The 10,057-nt window shown below is 37.3% G+C and overlaps 1 protein-coding gene across 1 annotated transcript in view; it reads left to right on the top strand.

The window, feature by feature from the left end:
* Positions 1 to 738: 738 nt before the first annotated feature.
* Positions 739 to 10,057, top strand: part of LOC131943534 (Y+L amino acid transporter 2) — a 36,330-nt gene continuing 27,011 nt past the window's right edge. Inside the window, exons 1-2 of the mRNA XM_059303707.1 lie at positions 739 to 864; positions 2,088 to 2,772. Coding sequence (XP_059159690.1) covers positions 2,262 to 2,772 — 511 coding nt within the window. The 5' untranslated portion in view covers positions 739 to 864; positions 2,088 to 2,261. The remainder of the gene's footprint in view (positions 865 to 2,087; positions 2,773 to 10,057) is intronic.

Below are 10,057 nucleotides of genomic sequence, written 5' to 3'. Positions count from 1 at the left end.
ACTTTCGATTCGCACCCCCCTCGAACTTTTCATTTGCACCCGCCCCTCAAACTTTCGATTTGCACCACCCCCTCAAACTTTTCATTTGCACCCCCCCCCTCAAACTTTCGATTTGCACCCACCCCCCTCAAACTTTCAATTTGGCGCCCCCCTAAGGTCGGCGCCCGGGGACATATGTCTCCCGCCCCCTCGCTACGCCTCTGATTCACACATGTGAATAACGGTATAACCATATAAAACTGGGGGTGAGGTAGCAAAAATCGAAAATTCGCCCCGGGGTCGGTCGCTACGCCTCTGGTGTGGTGACATAGTGACCCACAGAGCTTACCTTGCCGGTTTACGCCCGTCCTAGCGACGCCACTTCTTTTAACTAAAATTGATTAATTTAATCCCAGAAGCTCAGCAGTTTAACAGTCAAAGATTATTTAATATGTTAAAAAAAGGAGCTAAAATAAAGTAAAATTTTAGACCTACTAAACATTGGGATTTTCATTTTTGTTCTTTAAAATTTCTTTAGATCTTCACACTAGATGATAGGCCTACTTTTATGCCTGAAGCTATTTTATTTAATGAAATAACAAGATAGATTTACATTGTAGGTCTATTTTTGAAAGCTAGTTTTAATTTTTGTGTGTGTTGAGAAATAGGCTTCTTGTTTTCGCGTGGGCTACCGCCCCTCCACAACACCCGGAACATGGATTTTTTAGCCCAGGGCTTGGTCACGTGATTACACAAGCGAGCAACACCACGTTGTGATTTACTTGAAACTCATGCGTGGGCCTTACTTGCTTCCGGGGATTCACTAGCAGGTAGTGACAAGTCAACTAAAAGCATGGTCTGAAAAAATACAAACATAGGATACCGGTAAGTTTTAGTCCAAGAATTAACCAATAGAATGTTTTGTTATCTAGATCTAATTTTTTTTTCTTTTTACTCTCACTTTTCGTTTTTCCGTGTCGTAGACAATAAAAAAGTAAACAAACATTAAACAATTTGTCTATTATTTAAATTTAACCCACATCGCGAAAACAAAACTAGGATTCGCCATGTGCCTGAACTGAGACCTAACTACACAGTCAGCCACCTAGATTCTAGAGCTAGAAATCTAGATCTAATCTAGATCTACCAGATAAGAATCAAGTCTATTCAGTCATATCTAGAATCAGCTACACAATATGTTTATAATGATAAAGATGAATGATAGATCTAGAATCTAGTCTAGGAACGATAATTCAATTGTAATTTCATATTGGGAATTTCTCTTATTTGAAGAGAACCAGACTAGGCCTGCCATAAAAATAATTTGGCCTAGATTCTATTCTTAACTAACTACACTTAAATTTAATCTAGTCTAGAGTCTAATTCTAGTAAGCCAAGCAGCTATCAAAAAATGGGAAACTGAGATAATAATCTATTATTAGAGTTCAGATGCAAAAAATTAATAAGGGCCTACAAAATTAATTTATTAATTGGCGTGAGGGTGTATTATAGAAATGTGAGAAGCCACACTGGCCTGTTTTTAATGGGAGTGGCTATCTTAAGATCTGTTTTACTAGGCTCACGTTGTTGGTAGGGCATTGCATCATCGTATCAAAACATTTATCAACCATGTGTTGAGCCCCTAGGAACCTAGTTTGTGTGTTTATTATGTCTGCCAGTGAGCCTAGATGTACCCACACTGCTGTGTCTTAAATAGAAATCTTAATATTTTTTTAGATTAGGCCTAGAGATCAAAATTTAGGCCTATGAGTATATGATGATAGTGACAGCTTATTAATTATTAATTAATTACCTAATAAATAATATAGTATAGCCTAGAATGTAGATTTAATTGGCACTAATGTAACTAAATGCTAGGCCTACACATTTTAAAATATGTTACAGTAAGTCTTACATAATTTGTTTACAATTTATGGTTTTGCTATATCATATCATATTTTGTTTATAGGCCTAAATCTACTATTAATTTATAAAATGTTAAAATTTATCATTGTAACGTCTTATCTAAAGAAACCCAGTTTACCATTGTTTACTTGTAATTATTTTTCTTTCCGATTTTAACAATTTATCTTGTTTTTGCTTTACAGGTATCTTTGTTGTTGTTGCTAGATCTAGATAAGGCTAACTAGCCTTTAAGTCCCTTGTGGAAAACATCCTGTCTCAAGTCTTATTAACTTGAACGAGGGCCACTCAAAACATACTTAAAGATTAGGTACCAACTTATTTCTTTAGAGGATTAAATAAATCTTTTCACAGTCAAAATGGAGGACCCTATGCCAAAAGAATCGTCGGCTAAGAAGTTAGACTTGGAAAAAGAACCCATGGTTGAGAAACTGGAAATCGAAGGCGCCAAAGAAGAAGGCATCGTTCTCAAGCAGAATCTATCTCTCATCAATGGAATAACAGTCATTGTCGGCAGCATCATCGGCTCAGGCATTTTCGTCAGTCCTAAAGGAGTCCTTAAAGGATCAGGCAGCGTTGGGATGTCCCTAATTGTTTGGCTCTTGTCGGGAGTCTACTCAATGATTGGAGCCTTCTGCTACTGTGAGCTTGGCACTTCGATTGTGCGCTCTGGTGCAGATTACGCTTACATCTATGAAGCTTTCGGCCCGTTTTTGGCTTTTCTCAGACTTTGGGTTGAGTGTATGATTGTCCGTCCATGCTCCCAGGCTATAGTCGCTCTCACGTTTGCGTATTACGTGATTGAGCCGCTGTTTCCTGACTGTGACCAACCAGAGGTACCTGTCAGACTGCTAGCCGTCGTCTGCATATGTAAGTATTTTATCACATTCTTCAAGCGCAGCTTAAATGTCACCCTCAATTAACCTTTTTAATGTTAATTAGTTTACACAATCAAGGTATGTATGGGTTTACCTGTTGTGTGTTACTGCTGTGAAAAGAGAATTGTCAGCTGTACATAAATCATGAGGAGGCTGTAGGGGATTTGAACATTTTTCTGTTTTATAAAATAGTACATATATATGAAAATACTTGTATAACTTCATTTTGTCGTCAGATACCTAGTTTGATGATGTTTGTGTATCTCTCCTATCACCATCATCTGAAGTAACATTAACTCTTAGTTGCAAACAGTAACAATATAATATTACTATATGTAACAATAATATATAGGCCAAATATAATATTACTGTTTGCATGAACCTCACTGCCACTTACCATTTTTAGTTCTCTTTGTAGCAAAATAGTTTTTGCCATGGACTGGTTTCTCATTGAAAGCTTAGGCCCATGAGGTTATTATTACAGTACCACCTATAAACATTTGGGTAAAAAAATACTTATTTATCGGAGGGGGGGAGTAGGTGTGTATTAGGTTTTTTGTCTTTTCAAGGGTGAAGTTTGTTTTTATAGGATTTCAGGGAACGCCCACGCGCAGGTTTATAAACTGTGCTATATCTGGTAAAAAAAATTTCAGAACAACAATTTTAAATTTCATATTAAATATCTAGTTCAAAATTAAATTTTGGAAAACTGATTCATAAACATAACATTTTTCTCCTAAGAAAAAATTAAAAATTAATTTAAAAATTGTATTTTCCCTGTGGGCCTCCTCATATTTTATTTGAGACCTATTGATCACAAAGGTTTTACATTCATTAATTAATAGGCTTAGTAGTATTAATAAAGCGGATATTTTTTACTTTGGTGATGGACTTGTAGTCTGTTGTATGGTAATTATTCTTACACAAGGTTCACATGTCAGTTTTGATGGGTATATATAATTGACTTAATTGGTTTACCTTGCGTACAATACCATCTGTTATACCATATGGTGGATGTCCCTAATGTAGATGGCGTTCACACATACATTTATGAAAGTGAAGCAGTTTTACTTTAGTATAAAGTTTTTTTTGCCAGTTCTCAGAGAGAATTAAATAATTATTTTATGCTGACACTACGTTTTAATTTGTTTCACTAAGTAAATAAAACTCTGTGGGCCTAATTGTTAATGTGCATCTCCTAAGTGTACACCTGTAGTAATAGGATTACTGAACTAACACACTGCACCTGTACAAAAAATATTAGGCTATCTGAAATGTTATATTTTTCATGACACCCTTTACCATTCAGGAGTCATCCGTAATCGCTATTTATACTATTAACACCACATAATATAAAATTAAGAATGGGAAGATAAAGGTCGATATTAACACCACAAAATATAAAATTGAGAATGGGAAGAAAAGGTCGATAAATTAAAAAAAAATGTTAATTTAAAACAGCAGGTAACTTTTATTCGGTTTTACAAATTTAATTACTCTTTCAAATGCCAGTGGTTCATCTTAAACTCTATGAGGGTCATTGTGGGATAACTTATCTCAGACATGCTCTCTTGTGCTTGCAGACTTTTATTAAGTTGTCTTATTTAGACAGTAGTACTTTGATCACACTAGTACTTTGATCAAACTGTTTTTCCTCCAACTAACCAGTGCAGGTTACTGGTTAAAAATACTTTTGTTTTGTAGATTTGTTTATATTTTGAATCAATGGATCAGATTAGTCATCTCTTATCTGTGGTAAATACTTTGCACTACTTTTATTTTAAAGGGACGCTCTTTCTAATCTTGGGTTTTTAAGTATCATTATCAATAAACTCATGTAGATTGGCTAACATGCCAGATTACGATTATAAAATTAAGGTTAATCTTCATTATTATTAATTTTTTTACATGTGTTTATACATTTGATTTTTTATTTAGCTCTTAACTGATTTTCCAATCTTTTAAAAAAGAGATTTGCTTGTGTGACAATATGGCCAATTAGCACACAGTCTTAAGGTTTGGTTTTAGAAATTTAAAAATATGTTAGTATCACTTCTGAATCCTTTCGGCTCCTGACTTTTCTCTGAGTGGGAAGGCAGAGTAAAGGTTGCTGGGCTGGGTGTGATAGTCTGACACTGCTAATGCAGATTTGACAAAAACATGAACTACTTAGTCCTCTGACCATCTCAGCCATCTGCCCTTATAGATATTAAGACTCTGTAGTTAATTTCTTGCTTTGCGTAGGTTTTATGTTTTACATTTTATCTTTCTGGAATTCGCTTCTTTTGCTCACTAAAATATACTTCACACATCTGTGTAAGATATGCTTTGAGATAGTTTGTACAAATAGGACTTGGGTAAAATATGTTCATATCATCTTTGTTCCAGGAAAAATCTGTTTATATAATTTTTCATTCCTTACATTGGATAGATAGTTAAATATGGGTTAGGCCTACTTTTTTGTTATTGATGTATATATGTCATCAACTAGTGTCATCACCATTAAGATGTCTACTACTGGTGATATAATATAGGTCAAAGTTTAACTGTGAGAACCAGTGTGGGTATGTTGACTCTGTCTAGGGAAATGAAATCAAATACATCAACACACATCATTTGACTAAGGGTGTGTGGTGGTTAGAAATTGTTCTTTCCTCACTCATGGCCTGGACTCCTATACACACTAGTAAAGTTGTGTTTGCATTGATTTTAGGTTTCACTGTAGGAATATTCGTATCTGTTCCCAAGTTCCCTACCTTTTGCCAAGTTCTCTACATGTCCCTGTCTGTTCTCAAGTTCCCTCTGGTAAGCTTAGACATATAAAGTCAAGAAACCAAACTGCAACACAACTTTATTTCTGGTTGTATGTGAGGGGGAGTGGACCTGAGTCTATACATGTATATTCATGTATTGAAGAACCATTAATTCTGAATTAAGTAGTAAATTAATTTACACTGAAATGTGCCTACACCCCCTGGCTGTCCAGTCCTGGCTATTCAAGTTTTGTGTATGTGCGAGCGAGCTGATGAAAGTGTCTTACAGTCATTAAACTTTTTTATTGTCCAAGTGTTGTATGATTTATTAACAGCAATCACTGGGTGATGCTATCCTGAGGTGGGTGGCTGGCTAATGGGTTCGATCATGGGAAGTTGGCTCAGGGTGAATAATTAACAAGTGCTCTTGGCATAGCCTTGGTACATGATTTGAAATGACTGTGTAGATGATAATGGTGTGGCATACATGAAGATTTAGAGTATATGCCACATGATTTGGAATGACAGTGTAGCAGTGTAGATAATAGTTGCGTGACATACAGGTGGTTATAGAGTACTTGCCACGTGATTTGAAATGTCTGTAATAGTGTAGTGAGAAGGAATATGTAGAGTACTTAGTTTCGCCTTCAGCACTGGTCAGTGCCGAGATTTCAGTCAGTGGTCAGCACAAACTGACCACGTGATGGCAACAGTGCTGAAAAAAAAACCAACTAAACAACTGACGTTCTCACAACTAGTTATTTTGATTATCTTAAAACCAATGCTGCGTATTACCATTCCATTATAATTAGGCTTGAGCTGTTCAGTGGTGAACCTGTCCTTCTAACGTAAACAGCTTTTAAGGTCGCCTCTAATCACAATCTGTTCGACGGGTTGACCTAATTAGTCGACGTCTCTGCTGTTTATGAACTTTGACGAAGTGGATTAACTCAACACATCCCTTAGATTTTAACTAACTAGTGGTGTGCTGGTCGATAGCTAATAATATGATCTGTAGTGTTTGCCCATTTTTATATCCATGTACATATCACACAATTATATATATATATATATATATATATATATATATATATATATATATATATATATATATATATATATATATATAATCTTGTTCTGCTTGCAGTGGTTGTGCCTTTGTATTGTAATACGTAGACGCTGTTTATGCGTGTCTGTTGCAAGTTTTAACCTTCAATAGCAGACAGCGGTTAATTAACCAATTACTACTAATGAGATTAAAAGTAGCACGGACCTGACTCGTGATGGTCGTGTTTGTCTACAGCTCGTAGATTGATGGGACGAGATCATTTTTTACTCTCTGTGTTCTCATTGACGTTCGCTAGTATTGTGGTCTAGTAGGTGGCGTGGCGGTCGCTTCACTACGCCCGCGGAGACAGGAGGGGGATTTAGTGAATGAATGGTTCGCCGGTAGATGCCACGTGTAATGAATCGAAAGTGAAAATTAATTTTTAGCGTTTAAATATTGATTGTTATAATATATTGGTTTTCCCCCTTGGTATGGTTAAAAGGTATGCGTCGATCACAGTATTTCTACAGTCAGTTCAGGATCACTGTAACGATTAGCTGACCATCTATTGTAGGGCTATATTTTCTAATATCTCCTTGTTAGTTGACCATAGGTAACTAAAAGTAAAAGTAAAGTTCTTTCAAACCTGACAGTCTATAGGGCAAGTGAAGTAGAGTTCACTTGTTTCTGTGACCTCGGCATATGAAGAGAGTGTGGTCAGCTCTATGCCCAGCCGCCTTTACTTTCCCTAACGTGAGTTAGGTACCCTTCAGAGTTGGGTGGACTCAGGGACGGTCTACTGACTTGAACCCGGATTCGAACTCGAAACTTGCGGGTTAGAAGTCCAGCTCTCTACCGCTAGACCACTCCGTCAAAGGTAACTAAGACACATTAAAGCCTGTTGGACGACATGGTAGAGCGCCCGACTGCTAGGATCGAGGTATGGACGAGATGGCAGGACTTCTCCGAGTTCATCCAGCTTTAATGTGTACCTAGCGTTAAGGAAAGTAAAGGCGGCTGGGCATATTACTGACCACACTATCCCGTCTTGTGCCGAATCAAGAAACACGAGCCCTACTTCATCTGTCAACTATGTTTTATCTGAAAAGGGGACCTTCTCTTTTTAATACAACTCTATAGATTATTAAACAAAACCCGGCATTAGTGGTTAAAGTTGCCGCTACTGAAATACGTTTTGCGACATACATTATCTGCTCGTGTTTTCATCCTTCACGTGTTTTCCCTCATTAACCAAACCCCGGCCGGCTTTCATCCCCGTCAATTGACGGGTTTATTTATTGACATCATCGATTTCGAACAAATCGATACAGTGTGTACATGGCCGTATTGAATGTATGTGGGTCCCCCTCCTGTCCCCACTGTGATGGTCTCTACTAACATGACCTGGCCTGTGTAGCTCCTCCCACATGTCCCACCTTATGTCAATCATGTCGACAGGTGCTAGTACGTCGTAACACGTTTGAAATGTCAGCTCAACACCTGGTGGTCGGGTGGTGTTTTAATATTTACCTTAATTTTCAATTATTCGGAATTTTAGGTCTTTGTGTCTATTATTCTATTTTTCTAATATTTATTTTTGTGTCAGTTACAAAACCCATTGCATACTAAGACTGTTTAGTAAAACCAGATAATAACCCTTACATGAGATTTGGGGGAATCATTCATCTTTAAATTTGGCAATCTAGCCGACTTTATTCCTAATCATCATTGTCACAAAAAGCCCAAGTATCCCCCCATGTCCTTGTACGGGCTGGGATGGGTGTTGTAACATCTCCACTCGTTCTAAATAAACCAAACCCACCTTTTTATGTAGAAAAAAATACACAAAAGCAAACGCCAGATTGCACTTCTTGAACCAATTCCGATTCCGTTAACTAGCACATCGTCACAAAAATATCACACCCCCCTCCTTCCCAGATCGTTGACGCCATATTATGGGCAGCCCCCTAGCATTTAAGGTAGCTTCATTTATTAGTGGACGTCTCTCCTCTTTTGTCTCCACGACTCGCGGCTATGTAACTGAGTGTATTGTCGGTCTTGCTATTGAGCGTATGTTCTTTGTACACATCTATTGACTTTTTGAAACGCCTGATTTGCTGATAATAACTAGCTTTAATTAACACATTATAAGACCGCCGTGCGTGTTGCTAAAGGCCTCAAAAGAGCCAGTCATTCTGATAAAAGAACAGTGCGTTATATTATTATAGCTTGATGCTTCGTTGTTGCGGTGAGATTAATGAATGGCGTGTCCAAATTTAAAGTACAATACCGTTTCAGAAAAGACGTCTCGCGAGACAGAGGTAGTAGAGTTTATCGGTCTCTCTGATCTTGGTGTTTAAAAGATAAAGAGCACAATTCCCAGCCAGTTTTGCTTACATTGAAACCTTAAGTAGCCTACTCTTAAAGTCTGAATGAATGTTTAAATAGCTTGAGCTCCTGAAACGAACTCGTGACTTTTGGGTTAGTATTCATATGCTTAATTCTCGACCACGCGCCTACCCAAATTTAAAGCAGTTGTATGGTATTTCATGTGAAAACAGTTTCTGAACTCAAAATACATTTTGTGCATGTCAGAGTGTTACCTGTCCCGTGTTTAATATCGTCTGTGCTGTTTGCTGTCTGCCCCTACAGTCCAGACGTTAATGGACGTGGTAGGGTTTGGTTCACGTGAGAACTTCGCTAGTCTAGCGGCGGTTAAAAAAAAAAGTAATGGCAGATTTTAAACTGCGTCTGTCAGGCTGTGACATTTGGTGTGCTGGTAGCCCTGAATGTTGAATGTTGGTGTCGCTTTCCACTCTCCCAGATTAGATGGTTGTTATTGTTAAAAACCGCGTGTGTTTTAACTTTATTTCCTCTTGCATTTAAAAAAAAAATATTTTGCTTTTATTAGATTAATAAATCTAGTCTTATCTGTGATATGTTTCTTGTAATATGACTATGTTGTCATCATATAATTATCAGAAAACCTTACACACCGTATAGCCTTTAGAAGTAAACACGTTTTTTGTTTGTTGACAAAGCAAGGTCTCAACATGATTAGATCTTAGTGGGTTACAGGTTTATATGTGGTGCATCATGCTCATGGTGTGTTACACACCTCTGACAGGGTGTGTAATCCCCGATATGGGCGTCGCCCATAAATCAGTTTTATCCTAACAAGGCCAGCCGTAGAGTAAACAACTAGTCCGGCCCCCGTGTTTCGGATCTTTAAACGTCTTAGTTGTATCAATTATTCACTTAACAGACAGGGTATAATGCTTGACAATGGGTGTGCTCACGAGATAATGATCTCTTACTGGTGTGCTTGTCTTTTCAATATTAATTACATATATACTCTCTAAACCTTCCCTTAACGTTATTTAAGTGCTAGGCTTGAAGTAATAGTTGAAATCTCTATTCGTTTGTACTGGGGTTCTTGACGAAGTCTGGTTGTATTGAGAGTATGGGTTAAATAT

The sequence above is a fragment of the Physella acuta genome, unplaced genomic scaffold, assembly GCF_028476545.2.
Source record: "Physella acuta isolate Inbredline_101_S28 unplaced genomic scaffold, ASM2847654v3 ptg000460l, whole genome shotgun sequence".
Classification (NCBI taxonomy): Eukaryota; Metazoa; Mollusca; class Gastropoda; family Physidae; genus Physella; species Physella acuta.
The sequence above is the reverse complement of the archived record's forward strand: the minus strand, read 5'-3'. Positions and strand labels throughout refer to the sequence as shown.